Below are 16,606 nucleotides of genomic sequence, written 5' to 3' on the forward strand. Positions count from 1 at the left end.
ATCACAGATGCTGGCTTTTGAGCTTTGCGTTGATAACAGTCTGGATGGTTAGCTTCCCCTTTGGTCCGGATGACACAATGTCAAATATTTCCAAAAACTATTTGAAATGTGGACTCGTCAGACCACAGAACACATTTCCACTTTTCACCAGTCCATTTTAGATGATCTCGGGCCCAGAGAAGCCGGCGACGTTTCTGGATGTTGTTGATAAATGGCTTTCACTTTGCATAGTAGAGCTCTTAACTTGCACTTACAGGTGTAGGGACCAACTGTATTTAGTGACAGTGATCTTCTGATGTGTTCCTGAGCCCACGTGGTGATATCCTTTAGAGATTGATGTCGGTTTTTGATACAGTGCCGTCTGAGGGATCGAAGGTCACGGTCATTCAATGTTGGTTTTCCGCCATGCCGCTTACGTGGAGTGATTTCTCCAGATTATCTGAACCTTTTGATGATATAATAGACAGTAGATGTTGAAATCCCTAAATTTCTTGCAATTGCACTTTGAGAAACGCTGTTCTTGAACTGTTTGACTATTTGCTCACGCAGTTGTGGACAAAGGGGTGTAAATCGCCCCATCCTTTCTTGTGAAAGACTAAGAATTTTTTGGGAAGCTGTTTTTATACCCAATCATGGCACCCACCTGCTCCCAATTAGCCTGCACAACTGTGGGATTTTCCAAATAAGTGTTTGATGAGCATTCCTCAACTTTATCAGTATTTATTGCCACCATTCCCAACTTTTTTGTCACGTGGTGCTGGCATAAAATTCTAAAGTTAATGATTATTTGCAACAAAAAAAAGTGTATCAGTTTGAGCATCAAATATGTTGTCTTTGTAACATTTAATTGAATATGGGTTGAAAAGGATTTACAAATCATTGTATTCCGTTTATATTTACATCCAACACAATTTCCCAACTCATATGGAAACAGGGTTTGTATATTGATCACATGTTTTTTTTCTTAACAGGATATACATCAAGGTATCGAGGGACACAGTATCCTTCCTTGGGTTTTATAAGGCACTGATGTTTCCGTATCATATGACCTATCACTCGTTGACTCCATACAAAAGAAAGGCGAATACATTTTTCTCATTTTTATGTCCATCTAAGTTTTTTTTTTTTTAAATAATACATCTATTGCTTATCATCTCTGTAGTTGCATTAGGATGGACATCTGAAAATAAAAACTAGACCAAAGTCATTAATTTGATGGACTTGGTGTGGAAAAAAATTATATAATTCTTGATTATCCAAACATTGCACGGTAAAATATATTTTTTTACTGATTTTTTTTGGTGGGGGGCAAAACCAAATATATTATTGAATATATCAGATGAAGTATGACTTTTTAAAGTTTTTAAAATATGTTGACACATATAGTTAAAACTAAAGTGAACCCACCTTAAAACTAGCCTTTAAGCTTATTAATGGTAGATTGATTAAAAAAATGTTGCAATTTTTTTTTTTATTGGTTCTTGTATATCAAAATTTGGGCCAATAAGGCTACTTTATGTTCACACTGCACCGTTGTGAAGCCCATTTTCGGATTTTCTAAAATTAAAATCCGATCTTTTTGTGTGCTAATATGAATGGAATGTGTCCGTGAAATAATACGTGTGCACACAACACATGATGTCACACATGCTGCAGTGTTTGTGTAAGTAAACAAACATGGCTCCAAATTTTGTAGGCAAATTTGTGGAAATTTTAAGAATGTTCTGCAACTGCAGTCACCATTTTCCTAACCAGATTATTATGATATTGGTTCAAAAGGTTATGCTGAATATTGTAAAACCCTTAACTTATATATGTAACCTATCATTCCAGACTGGCCGATTTCCATGTCCAATGAAAATTGCTAAGGTAACGCCGGTCTTCAAAAGTGACAGCAAACACGATTTCACCAATTACCAACCAATCTCTCTTTTGCCTCACTTCTCAAAAATCTTAGAGAAACTATTTAACTCACGACTTGAATCTTTTCTTGAGAAGCATCATATAATCAATGACGGTCAGTATGGCTTTAGGTCCAAACAAACAACCTCAATGGCGATAACTTAAGCTATTGAAGAAATGACTAATGCGCTGGAGCATAAAATATATGCAGTTGGTATCTTTAGTGATCTACAGAAAGCCTTTGATAACATTAATCATTCAATTATGCTAGATAAAATGGAAAGATATGGAATTAGGGGGCTGGCTGGTGACTGGTTAAAAAGTTATTTAACAGGAAGGTTACAGTTTGTAAAAATGGGTAAATTTTTATCTGAAACTTTTGGCATTGCTTGTGGTGTCCCCCAAGGGTTTGTGTTGGGACCCAAACTGTTTACTGTATATATTAATGATATTAATGATATGTTTAATACATTTAAAGTACTGACATTTTTACTATTTGCAGACGACACAAATATATTCTACGGTAGTGATGACTTTTATGAGCTCATAAATACAGTAAACACAGAGCTAAATATAGTAAAAAAAATGGATGGACACGAATAAATTATCTTTGAATATAAATAAAACTAAGTGATGTTTAGAAATCGCAACATAATGTCTGAATAGAAATTAAGTATTGATGGTACTTTGGGGGCTCGTCCAGAGATGACACGCTGAGGAATGGACATTTCTTACAAACTCCCGGACAGACTCACCTGGCCAACAAAAAAAGGTAAGCAGAGCCTTTTTCTAAAATCTGCATTAGGAGTCTGTAGGTCAAACACTGATTTATACCCCGGACACGGAGTGGTGATTTTGATAGATTGGTTGCATTTTTGCCTTGTCCGCCATTACATAATAGTTGTAAATAAGTGGTCAACTCAAGGCATTGTGTCAAGATTACCGTGACGGGCTGCTTCACTGACAAGTAAGCAAATAGTCGGTTGTGACTCACCCTGGAGAATTGGTCTCCCCTAAGAGTAACGGTTGCGAGAGCCGTGCGACACGGAAGTGTGCGCTAAAATTTAAGAAACGGTTGTAAGATCCGGGCGACATGGAAGTGTGCGCTAAAATTAAGGAAACGGTTGCGAGATCCGGGCGACACAGAAGTGTGCGCTAAAATTAAGGAAACGGTTGCGAGATCCGGGCGACACGGAAGCGTGTGCTAAAATTAAGGAAAAAAGACACAATGGCCAAGGAGTGTGACAGACAGGAATGTGATGGCGGCGGGGGAAAATGTGATCAATCGTTACTGTTTAATGATCAATTGAATGTACTGTTGTCGACAATAAAATTTACAAGTAAAGTTTAAAAAAGAAAATAAAAAGGGAACGTTCCTTGAAAGGGTTAAGAGGGAGTTTACAACACTCATAAAATAGTGAACTCAAACGTTTGGTAAATTAAGGTGAGTAACTCGAAGTATTATGGAAAAGTGAAACGTAGAGAAAAAGAGAGCAGGAGAGGTTTGAAGGGAAGGTGAAGAGAATGTGACAAATGAAGGTATTCGTAAATGGTGTCAGCGTATGCTGTTGATGGTTCGCTGCATTTGTTTGTTAGTATGGTTGGTTGTTAACTCCTAAAACTGAAATACATTTGTGTTTTATAGTTGTTCTTATAAAACATAGTTCAGAAATCATATGATTGAATGATCCATCCATTTGGTTGTCTTCCTCCGCTTATCGGAGGTCAGATAACGGCACCCATTTTAAAAATGCTCAACTAGCCTTGGTCGAAAAGGCTATCGGACTAGAACACAGGATTGGTTCAGTGTACCATCCTCTTTTTAGGTAAGGTCGAGAGAATGAACAAAAATTAAAACAAATTGGCTAAAATCTGTGCACAGACTAAATTGAAGTGGGTTGACGCGTTACCATTGGCTTTAATGACCACTCGAATGTCCATGTACAAAACTGTTTTTTCACCCTATGAACTGCACACATATCAGCCCTTCCTAGGTCCAGCCGCCCCCTGGAAGGAGGAATCAGCGTCAAACCAAAATGGTAAATTGAGCAAATTCAGAATTATGTGCCAGTTCCTCTGTGCAGATTCGAGGATGACAGCCCGCCACTCTAAATTCCCTTCCGCCCACTGAGAGTGGGTCAAAATCAAGATCATCAGGCACAAGTGGACGGAGCCCAGGTGGACCGGTTCCTTCGAGGTCGTGGAACGGACGTCTCACGCCCTTCGACCGGCAGATGCCACTGCCGACATCGCCACATCACTGGCCCCACTCGACCCCCTGGCAGAACTTACACACACATAGCCTCACAGCCCAGAAGACGACGCCGAGAGAAATCTCCCCACGTTGAGCTGCCGTCTACCGTCGTGTAGATCTACCAGACCTGCTCAACTGCTGTTCATATATCCGAAGCAATCAAATATTCTTACTTGAGATCAACCTATGTACTCAATGTTATACAACTTCTCTTACTTGTTTTCAGCATAACTATAGGTGTCGCTACAATAAGTGAAAAGTTTGAGGTTTATCCCCATTTAATTACCTAAATTACTCTGATTTTGATAGACGAAAGGCAGGATGTTACACCCAGCAGTATTCCCTGACAGACTGGTATTTAGGTTTGTTCTAATGTCCTTGTGCCTCAGTCCTTCCTTCCTGACGACAGTGACTGACAAGTGTCTTAGAACATATGGCGGACTTGAAATAGACTGGATCAATGGGGACAGCAAGACTTACTTTTCTGACCTGTGCAGTGTGATTGATTGCGAGGGACATAGTAGCTATTACCGTGGTAGTAACTTCTATTTTTGATACGACGCAACCGTGAGCTATTGGTGTCGGAAGCAGAATACATACTCTAGGGTGTGGTGCCCCTGGTGGAAGCAGGTAACCCACTACACAGGGCATTGGAATCCCACTGGCCCATATTCTTACATCAAAACTACTCAGGAAGGGATGACCTTCATTGAGGAATTTTGATCGTTCTCAGAACCCCATCGCCCTTACAAATGCCAACGTGGGTGTCATGCCCAATTGGCCCAGTCCGTTTTATGTTGTGTTAGGGGTTGACCAGACTGGTACAGAATCTAAAGGGATTATCAAAATTAATGTCCTCGAGAGGGCGCCAAAATATGGGTGACTGTGTTGCTTGTTCCGCTAGACGTCCTTTTCCCCACACTTACCCCGCCCCTTTTAAGTTGACTGACACAAATGGCTCAAACAGTCTTATCTCCTTGTTTTCTGAACCCACGCTGCCAGGGTGTGATTTGTTGGCTAGTGTGTACCCTACTGTTGATAATTTCACCCGACTTCTTCCTTTTGTGGCCCAAAAGATGAATTACACGTGTTTTCAATTCACAGGACCCTCTTTGTCCCCCAACAAATTGGGTGACATTGACCTTTCCTGGTGCACCACACTGATAGATGGCTCCAAAATAGGCCCCTGGGCACCGGCTGACTTATTCTGGTATTGTAGTGAACACAGATTGTACATTAGAATCCCGACATCAGCCGCTGGGCTTTGTGCTACGGTTAGACTGGTGACCCCACTCACCCAAGTGGGTATTAAATTAACACCCCTTGGACTCTTCTTTCAGCGGCCTCTTTAACTTCCCGCCGACGACACCATGTTCTATCTAGGAGGAGTGTAACGGGCTCCTTTGATTTGATGAGAAACCCTGATGGTGTTTACTTTGATGCGATAGGGCAACTTAGGGGGATCCCTTCACAACATAAATTGTGGTGTGAATCCTGTGCAGGTTTCAAGAACCTTCCTAACATTGGTGCTATTTTCCCTGTGACTGTTACTAAAAATGTAGAATGGATTAACTATGGTTTTTATAATCTGTTGATACTGACCAACCTGACTCGTGACGATGTTGAGGAACAATTTGCCCCGACCTCCCTCAGGCCATCCATTGCTTTGTCTCTGAGGGGGGTCGAGCAAAGTGGTGACTTTCGAGAATTGCTAGTTTCCCTCGCTGACCCTGACGACTTTGATGTGGACTCCCTCCATCCGTCTCACATGTAACTAGGCTTTTTAGTGCAAGCTTGCTAAAACTTTAAGGTGGGGCGTGCTTTAGAAGCTTTGTATTTGTGTTAGAGATCTTTTGTAGAAGATCTGAAAGGGGATTGACGGAGATAGATATCTATATATATATTCATATGTAGAGTTATTTCTTTCTATAGTCATATTTTAAATAGCCAGCGTTTTCCATTTGTACTCTTTCTATTTTATAATCTCAGGTCCATGGCACACTGCAAGTTAGCCTTGGCTTTAGGAATGTGAGGAGTAGCAATTCTCCCTTATCTCATCCTCAGACAGCTAAGGAGAACAATAAGACATGTGTATTCGGCCCGCAGGCTTGGGGCCGGTGAGAGTGAGAAAAAAGGCGAAACTTCGGTAGTAGAGTTAGATCAATTTGGGCAATGCGTTGGACTGTTGCATCTAGATTGGTCTCATCCAAAACTTTGGATTAAAGTATCATATATCCTATTCATTGTCTGGGATTCATTGAGAATCAGCTTATGTGTCATCAAAAGAACTTGGGAACAGACCGGCAGTTTAGATTCCCAGCAGGGGAACGCCTGGTCAAATGCAACAGTACCCAAATTGAAATTGTAAATGAGAATACATTTTTGGGAGTAATAATTGATAGTAAATTATCATGGAAACCTCATGTCAGACACATTCAAACTAAAGTCTCCAAAAGCCTCTCAACTATAAACAAAGCAAAACTATACCTCAATGAAAATGCACTCCGTACTCTATACTGCACCTTGGTACTGCCATACCTTACATACTGTGGAAGTTTAGGGGAATACTTATCACAACACAATTCATCCTCTGATCATATTACAGAAAAAAGCAGTGCGGCTCATTCACAACGTTGGTTATTTAGAACATACTCATAATCTGTTTATGCAATCAAAGTTGCTCAAATTTGACGACCTTGGTAAATATAGTACATTAATAATCTTATATAAAGCATTTAAAAAAAATGTTTTGCCGCCTTATCTACAACGTATTTTTATAAGACGAGTGTAGGCTCATAACTTGAGAGGTTTTGGATATTTCTCATTGCCGAGAGCTCAAACCACTAGTAAACATTTTTGTGTGTCTGTATGCGGAGTACAACTATGTTTTTGTGTGTCTATATGTGGAGTACAACTATGTTTTTGTGTGTCTGTATGCGGAGTACAACTATGTTTTTGTGTGTCTGTATGCGGAGTAAAACTATGGAACAAACTGGACTTACATCACAAGCAATGCCAAACTATTATACAAACATTGGGTCTGGTTCAAAGATAGAGATGAGGGTCTTTCATTTAATTTGACTTGCTGTTGTACTCAAAGTGTTATCATGTGCTCAATGTTTCCTTACCATTATTGCCAAGTTGTCTATTACCATTATTGGTAGGTTCTCTATTACCATTGTTGGTATTTTGTCTATTACCATTGTTGGTATATACATTATTCCTCTAGTATATATCCTCTAGTATACCTTTAAGTCTTTATATATATATATATATATTATTGACAAGACTCGGCAGCATCGCGTGGACATCGGGGGCGGTACCTCTGGATTGGCAGACCGGGGTGGTGGTCCCTCTCTTTAAGAAGGGGAACCGGAGGGTGTGTTCCAACTATCGTGGGATCACACTCCTCAGCCTCCCCGGTAAGGTTTATTCAGGTGTACTGGAGAGGAGGCTACGACGTATAGACGAACCACGGATTCAGGAGGAAAAGTGTGGTTTCGTCCTGGGCGTGGAACTGTGGACCAGCTCTATACTCTCGGCAGGGTTCTTGAGGGTGCATGGGAGTTTGCCCAACCAGTCTACATGTGCTTTGTGGACTTGGAGAAGGCATTCGACCGTGTCCCTCGGGAAGTCCTGTGGGGAGTGCTCAGAGAGTATGGGGTATCTGACTGTCTTATTGTGGTGGTCCACTCCCTGTACGATCAGTGTCAGAGCTTGGTCCGCATTGCCGGCAGTAAGTCGGACACGTTTCCAGTGAGGGTTGGACACCGCCAAGGCTGCCCTTTGTCACCGATTCTGTTCATAACTTTTATGGACAGAATTTCTAGGTGCAGTCTAGGCGTTGAGGGGTTCCGGTTTGGTGGCCGTGGGATTAGGTCTCTACTTTTTGCAGATGATGTGGTCCTGATGGCTATATCTGGCCGGGATCTTCAGCTCTCACTGGATCGGTTCGAAGCCGAGTGTGAAGCGACCGGAATGAGAATAAGCACCTCCAAGTCCGAGTCCATGGTTCTCTCCCGGAAAAGGGTGGAGTGCCATCCCCGGGTTGGGGAGGAGACCCTGCCCCAGGTGGAGGAGTTCAAGTACCTAGGAGTCTTGTTCACGAGTGGGGGAAGAGTGGATCGTGAGATCGACAGGCGGATCGGTGCGGCGTCTTCAGTAATGCGGAGGTTGTACCGATCTGTTGTGGTGAAGAAGGAGCTGAGCCGGAAGGCAAAGCTCTCAATTTACCGGTCGATCTACGTTCCCATCCTCACCTATGGTCATGAGCTTTGGGTCATGACCGAAGGATAAGATCACGGGTACAAGCGGCCGAAAGAGTTTCCTCCGCCGGGTGGCGGGGCTCTCCCTTAGAGATAGGGTGAGAAGCTCTGCCATCCGGGAGGAACTCAAAGTAAAGCCGCGGCTCCTCCACATCGAGAGGAGCCAGATGAGGTTGTTTGGGCATCTGGTCAGGATGCCGGTAGGAGGCCACGGGGAAGACCCAGGACACATTGGGAAGACTCCCAATGTGTCTCCCGTCTGCCGGCTGCCCTGGGAACGCCTCGGGATCCCCCGGGAAGAGCTAGACGAAGTGGCTGGGGAGGGGGAAGTCTGGGCTTCCCTGCTTAGGCTGCTGCCCCCGTGACCCGACCTCGGATAAGCGGAAGAAGATGGATGGATGGATATATTATATATATATTTGTTAGCCGTTTGTGAAGTTTTGTGCTCGTGCGCTACATTCGCTCGCATCCTGTGCATTTCTTGGGGGCTAAGCCCCCCTGTCCATAAAAGCTAGTGACGCCCCTGGCAGCTACCATCTTGTTTGGAACAGCTTGAATATTATGATACCGGTAAATATCAATCTGGCTTTAGGTTAATCCCCTCTATCGAAACTGCTCTTTTGAAAGTTTTCAATGACTTAATGATGGCCGCTGACTCTGGTTGGTAAACAGTTTTTGTTTTACTCGATTTAACATCTGCTTTTGATACTGTGGATCACGGTACATTTGATTAGGCTACTCAAGTCTTAGATGGGCTTTGCTGGTGCTGTTCCCCAGTGGTTTACTTCTTATATAAATGGAAAAATGTCTAATGTTGCGTTTAATGATGTATTATCCAATGCTTCCAACATGTCATGTGGAGTTGCCTAGGGCACTGTTCTATGGCCTGCTTGTTTTTGTTGTACAGTATCTGGTGCCTCTCGGTCGGTTGATCTGTGGTTTTTAAAATGTTTATCATTTTGATGCAGATACTGTTCATTTGTATTGCTTCTTCAATGATTCGGTTTCACTTTTTATCTGAACTCTTGGAATGTGTATGCTGTTTCAAAAACTTCTAATTAACTTCTGATGAATTGCAACAAAATGGAAACTCTGATCATTGCTGAAGATAAAAAGGTTCCCCTAATCAAGTACATCTTTGGTGGTCTGGGTGCATCGGTTACAACCAGCCACAGAAACCTTGGGGTTGTGTCTGATCAGTCAATGTCTTGGGAGGGTCACTGTTGTCAACTGACCAAAAACTGTTTAACAACTAAGAAATATCTCTTAAGTCAGAAATTTGATGTCAAAATCGAATCTCGAAATGATCATTCACGCATTCATCTTGTTTCGAATAGACATACATAAGACTTTGGACCGGTGCACCCAGAACAGCCCACATTACTCCTATTCTATCAAGTCTTCATTGGCTTTCGGTCAAATTTCACACTGAGTTGAAGATTTTAGTCCTGATTTTTCAAGCGATGCATGATGCTGCCTCTCAGTATATCGCTGATTTGTTGTGCCCTTACAATTTTGGGCGCACCCTCTGGTCTTCAGGCCAGGGTCTCCGAAAGTTCCCAAAAACTAATTCCAGGCTGTAGCCCCCAGACTTTTGAAAGACTCGGACCAGTGCCTTTGTGTGCGTGACTGTGTTGCCTCTTCAAAAACAAATTTCAAGACTTTGCTTTTTGGAAAAGCTTTCAGTTAATTGACTTTTTAACTTTCTTATTCATTTAAAAAAAATCCTATCCGTGGTGTTGCCCCAATTAAGTGAATTGTTTTTACTTAATTGTTGTTTCAATTCACTTTTGTTTTGTACACCACTTTGTGATTATTATCTGTGAAATACGCTTTATGAATACAATGTAATAACACAAAGAAAACAACTTTTTTGTTCTCACTCTTTGTTCTTTTTCCAGTGTGGTCCTAAACATACTTGGCCAATGCTTTGATGCTGGTCGTATTAATATTTGTAATTGTACTGTGTATATTTATATAAAGAGGGCCATCAAAATAAGTGTTTTGGACCACCATCACTGCTCTATAATGCTCTTAGCTACAACTAGTGTTTCAGAAGAGCAAATATCTCAATCTAAACAATAGGAAAAACGGATCCAAAATAGGGACTGTAAAATAAACATCTTTCACACCGGTTTGAGCTCCTCCCTGTTGACCTTCCTGCGGTACAGCAGCATAGCACTGATTGTGTTGCCTGCCCTGGCAGCTTGCACGGAAGTCGGGGTCACATACAGGAAGTCCTGAAAAGTACAGAAACAAGATTGATTACACATTTGACTTTAAGTGAAATTGGAGGTTTTTCCCAAGTACACAAGAACAATCTACAAGAAAAAGATCATGATTCTGATTTTATCAATGGTGTAAGGACATTAGCAAAGAAATTGCACCCCCTGGTGTAGTGTTTTGGTATGGTACAAAATGCAGCAGGTTACCATGCCATAGTAGTTGCTGTTGACCATTATGGGCCCTCGGCTCCGCAGGTAAATGTACTCCTCCCACCAGTCACTCACCTGTAAGATAAACAGTCAAGTTTAATCTGGGGTATATATTGTCTTGCTATTATTGGCAACAAATAATCAATAGGAAAATGAACATTTTAAATATTTTTGGTGTAAATAATGGTATTTAATGTGTTAGGCGTAACAAATTTCAATGCATGGTCAGCTGCTCACTTACATAGTTAGTAGCCCATAGAGCTTTAAGTTTCAAGTAGCGCTGGAGGCGGTTTCCCAGGTTGCGCTCAAACTCGGAGGCTAACTTTGTCATCCGTTTAAAATCTGCATCAGCCAATAGAGGGCGCACGGACTCCATGTACTGAAACAAACAGCATATTACAAGTTTGTCTTTAAACATACAGACACATTGAGCATGACGTGTAAGTGTATGTACACACACCCTGCTCAGGGTGTCCTTTATGGCAGGAACAGGCAGGTGAGGTAGAGAGGTTTGGTAGCTGTACAGTAGAGGCTTCCTGCTTGATAAGAGCCCCAGGAGAGTCTGAGAGAAAGAGCAAGAGAAAGATTTGTAATGTGTGTAGTGAACTCAAACTGTATACATTAACACAGTGGTTCTCAAATGGCAGTACGCGGACCCCTCGCGGTACTTGAAGATATGCCAAGGGGTATGTGATATTTTTTTAAAATATTCTAAAAATAGCAACAATTCACAAATCTTTTATAAATATATTTATTGAATATTTCTCCAACAAAATATGAATGTAAGTTCATAAACTGTGAAAAGAAAAGCAACAATGCAATATTCAGTGTTGACAGCTAGATTTTTTTGTGGACGTGTTCCATAAATATTGATGTTAAAGATTTCTTTTTTTGTGAAGAAATGTTTACAATTAAGTTCATGAATCCAGATGGATCTCTATTACAATCCCCAAAGAGGGCACTTTAAGTTGATGATTACTTCTATGTGTAGAAATCTTTATTTATAATTGAAACACTTGTTTATTTTTCAACAAGTTTTTAGTTATTTTTATATCTTTTTTTCCAAATAGTTCAAGAAAGACTACTAGAAATGAGCAATATTTTGAACTGTTATACAATTTCATAAATCAGCAATTGATGACATAGTGCTGTATTTTATTTCTTTATCTCTTTTTTTCAACCAAAAATGCTTTGCTCTGATTAGGTGGTACTTGAATTAAAAAAATGTTCACAGGGGGTACATCACTGAAAAAAGATTGAGAACCACTGCATTAACCAAAGGGCGGCCCAACTTTTTACCCACAAGGGCGCACAGAGAAAAATGTAAGAGAATGCTGTGACAAAGGGTACCCTTGCGGTTGTGTTAATTTCTTCCAATTACACATTGTATCACTTGTTTGGCCTGGTGAAAATGTACATGATCATTGAAGAGCTTACACTGCAATAAAATGTTACACAAACTGCGGCATCATTTTGAAGGTTTTGTTATTAGCTTTTATGCAAAACCATCTTTTCTAACAATGCTATTTTTTTGACTAATAAAAGTCATAGTTAAACGCAAAACAGCTAAAAATATGTTTTTGGTTAGCATATTTTGAAAAAACAAACAAAAAACACCAACTTGGTGAAAATTTGAAGTGCAATGTGGCGACAGACAACTTTAGCTTACAATGGGAGAACACTGACAAAATGACACTTTGATACAATGTAAAGTTGTCAGTGTATAGCTTGTATAACAGTGAACATTTAACAACTAATAAAAACAATACAAAACTAAAGTGAATACACTTCTAAGTGAAATTGTCCAAATTGGGTTTTGTTTGCCATTTTCCCTCATTACACTGTAAGAAAGTGTCACTTCTTCAATGTTCCATTCATCTATCAATTTTCTAACACTTGTCCCTCTCGGGGTCACGGGGCCCGGAGCCTATCTCAGCTGCATTCGGGCGGAAGGTACACCCTGGACTAGTCGCCACCTCATCGCAGGGCCAACACAGATAGACAGACAACATTCACACTCACATTCACACACTAGGGCCAATTTAGTGTTCCCAATCAACCGATCCCCAGGTGCATGTATTTGAAGGTGGGAAGTAGCCGGAGTACCCAGAGGGAACCCACGCAGTCACAGAGAGAACATGCAAACTCCACACAGAAAGACCAGGGATCGAACCTAGGACCTTCGTATAGTGAGGCACACGCACTAACCCCTGTTACACTGTGCTGCCTTCTTCAATGTTGTATCATCAAAATATATGAAATGAAAGGAGGTTGATCTACCAATACAGTAATTGACAAAAACATGCACCTGGGGATAGGTTGATTGGCAACACTAAATGGTCCCTAGTGTGTGAATGTGAGTGTGAATGTTGTCTGTCTATCTGTGTTGGTCTTGCGACTTGTCCAGGGTGTAGCCCGCCTTCCGCCCGAATGCAGCTGAGATAGGCTCCAAAAACCCCCCGCTGCCCCAAAAGGGACAAGCAGTAGAAAATGGATGGATGCATGGAAATTTGTTTATTTCGGTCATATAATCAACCATTTTGTGTGATCAATTTAACAGCACAGATTATACATACAAACAATCATACACAAACACACACTAGTACAAAAAGAATGACCGAAAAAGGAATAAGCTGAAGCCAAGGCTTGTATTTGCCAATCCTATACATTCACTAAATATTAGATTGCCTGGAACGTCAACGTAAAAAAAAAAAAAAAAGATCATTTTCCAATTGTTCCACCTTTCAAGGCTTTCTTAAACCTTAACAAAGAACTACATGTCTTCAACTCATCACTGAGGTTGTTCCACCATTTAACTCCTAAAACTGAAACACATTTGTATTTTATATTCTTTCTTACATTACCTATTTAAAAAATCAATACCCCCCATAATTTATTTTTTCCCCTCTTAATTTAAATAACCTAAGAATACAAGCCGGAAGACTGTTGTTCTTTACTCGAAACATAATTTCTATTTTTTTAAAAAACACAATATCTGAAAATGTTAACACATTAGAACTTATGAATAACGGACTGGTAGGTTCATAGTAGCACGCTTTGTGTATTATTTCTAATGACCCGTTTTTGAAGTTTAATATTTGGGTCTATGTTTGTTTTATAGACATTTCCCCAAACTTCAACACAATGTTAGATATTGAAAAATAAAAGAATAATATAACATATGCAGACATTTCTTATTCAGCATGTGTCTTACTTTATAAAGAATAGCAATGGATTTGGATATTTTTCCCTTTATATATTCAATCTGCGGTTTCCAACATAATTTATGATTAATTATTATTCCCAAGAACTTAGTTTCATATACTCTATCAATTTACACCTGATTTGAACTGAATTTTGCTTTAAAATTTGTCCTTACACTACTAAACATCGTACATTTTGTTTTCTTATCATTTTATGATAATTTATTAATATCAAATCATTTTTTATCTGAAGCAACTCAACCTCTATTATCCTCAACACTTCCTTCATCATTAAATCATCCCAGAAGTGTGAGGTTCCTCAAGTAAGATTTGAATTGTAACGTCTCTCATGTACTACAAAACGGAAATTGTTTTGACATTTTAAAATGCTAAAAATGTAGGTTCGAGATTGGAGGAAATAATCTCGAGTGAGAACGTGGCTTACCCCCCAGATTTTAGTGGTGTTGGAAGCTCGACCGTGCTGCTCAAATATCCATTGGTGGTAGGAGAGAAGCAGCTTGAGGCAGAACCTGAGAGCCAGGATGAGAGAGAGCCACAGCAGCGTGCTAAAGACCAGCGCAGACAGCATGGTCTGACCTTGAGTGCTGAGAGACACGTGCAGGCTGGATGGAAACAAAGAAAAAAATGGGGTTGAAAATGTACATAGTACATCTGTCATTTACAGTCATGGTCAAAAGTTTACATACACTTGTAAATAGATGGATGGATGGATGGATGGATGGATGGATGGATGGATGGATGGATGGATGGATAGATAGATAGATAGATAGATAGATAGATGGATAGATGGATAGTACTTTATTGATTCCTTCAGGAGAGTTCCTTCAGGAAAATTAAAAATTACAGCAGCAGTGTACGGAGTTGAGATCAATTAAACAGTAAAAAGTAAAAAATGGGGTTATAATGGAAACAAAATAGAAAAATATTACAATAAGAGTAAAAAGCAACAATGAGAATAAAAATATAACAGTAAAATAAGAACATAAGAAGAGAAACTAGGCAGTAGTGACCATGTTATGAAAACGTATTGCACTGTTATTGTTTTGCATCCCCTGTCATCCTAGTATGCCCCGCCCCCCTCCCCAGAGAGAAGTTGTACAGGACATAATGTCATGGCTGTCTTGAGTTTCTCTCTGTAAAGCACCAGTTCCATTGGCAGCAAAACAGGCCCAGAGAATAATACTACCACCACCATGCTTGACGGTAGGAGTGATGTTCCTGGGATTAAAAGTCTCACCCTTTCTCCTCCAAACATATTGCTTGGTATTGTGGCCAAACAGCCCAATTTTTGTTTCATCTGACCTTAGAACTTTCCTCCAGAAGGTCTTATCTTTGTCCATGTGATGTCAGATGAAACAAAAATTGAGCTGTTTGGCCACAATACCCAGCAATATGTTTGGAGGAGAAAAGATGAGGCCTTTAATCCCTGGAACACCATGCCTACCGTCAAGCATGTTGGTGGTAGTATTATGCTCTCGGCCTGTTTTGCTGCCAAAGGAACTGGTGCTTTACAGAGAGTAAATGTGACAATTAAAAAGGAGGATTACCTACAAATTCTTCAGGACAACTTAAAATCCTCAGCCCGGAGGTTGGGTCTTGGGTGCAGTTGCATGTTCCAACAGGAACCCCAAACACACGTCAAAAGTGGTTAAGGTATGACTAAATCAGGCAAGAATTAAGGTTTTAGAATGGCCTTCCCAAAGTCCTGACTTCAACATGTGGACAATGCTGGCAGGTTCTGTCTTTCCCCGCGAACATGCATTATGTAGCTCGCCCAAAGCTGACAAAAAAGTCACATATGGGTTGCATTCAGGTCGCATTGCGTTAAGACCAAAGTCACATTTGAAAAGATCAGATTCCAATAGGAATTTGGACTACCTCCTAATGTGGCCTAAATCTGATCCAAAAAGATCAGATTTGAAGCACTTTGGAGCATTTAGACTGGCAAAAAAATATGATCTGTGTTACTTAAGGAGAAAAAAATCATATTTGGTGTGCAATGTTAACAGAGCCATTCTCACTTTTGTTTTGCTGTAGGTCCTCTCCCAATTATCAGTGCATTGATTTTGATTTTGATTTTTTTTCTTTGTCGTCGTTCCCCCCCCAAACTGCTTGCGCCCCTTATCAGTTAAATACGTCTCCATGCACTAAATTAATCTGATTTCTCAAATAGTTTTGCTCTCAATATGCCTCCAATAACCCATGGAAACCCCTTAATTCAATGGTGTTTGGGTTTTGAAAAGTCAGACTAACACAAATGGATTACGTAATTGGAAACCGGATCTCTCGACCGCCGGAGGGGATCTTTCAACCGGTCTCAACGCGCGGGAAACAACCCGGAAGCAGATATCATTCAATCAAAACGTAGCAACAATATTAAAGAAGAGGAGACAGTTTATTTACTTTACTAATTAAAGAAACAGCTCATTTTGAGGTGCATCGATGGTGTAAAAAAATTAAACAGATTAAATTCAGAGGGTAGTTAAGGAAATGTAAAATGTAATTCTGACTCCCGAACAAAATACA

General features: G+C 40.4%; 1 protein-coding gene across 2 annotated transcripts in view; it reads right to left on the minus strand.

Annotated features, from left to right (window-relative positions):
- Positions 1–16,606, minus strand: part of LOC133541062 (carnitine O-palmitoyltransferase 1, liver isoform-like) — a 56,007-nt gene that overhangs the window by 17,069 nt on the left and 22,332 nt on the right. For both annotated transcript variants that reach the window (XM_061884139.1, XM_061884138.1), the window contains exons 4-8: positions 14,505–14,682; positions 11,317–11,418; positions 11,098–11,235; positions 10,854–10,931; positions 10,554–10,661 (exon numbers count right to left, since the gene is read on the minus strand). In XM_061884139.1, the coding sequence (XP_061740123.1) occupies positions 10,554–10,661; positions 10,854–10,931; positions 11,098–11,235; positions 11,317–11,418; positions 14,505–14,682 (604 nt within the window). The remainder of the gene's footprint in view (positions 1–10,553; positions 10,662–10,853; positions 10,932–11,097; positions 11,236–11,316; positions 11,419–14,504; positions 14,683–16,606) is intronic.

Source organism: Nerophis ophidion, linkage group LG23 (assembly GCF_033978795.1).
Source record: "Nerophis ophidion isolate RoL-2023_Sa linkage group LG23, RoL_Noph_v1.0, whole genome shotgun sequence".
NCBI lineage: Eukaryota > Metazoa > Chordata > Actinopteri > Syngnathiformes > Syngnathidae > Nerophis > Nerophis ophidion.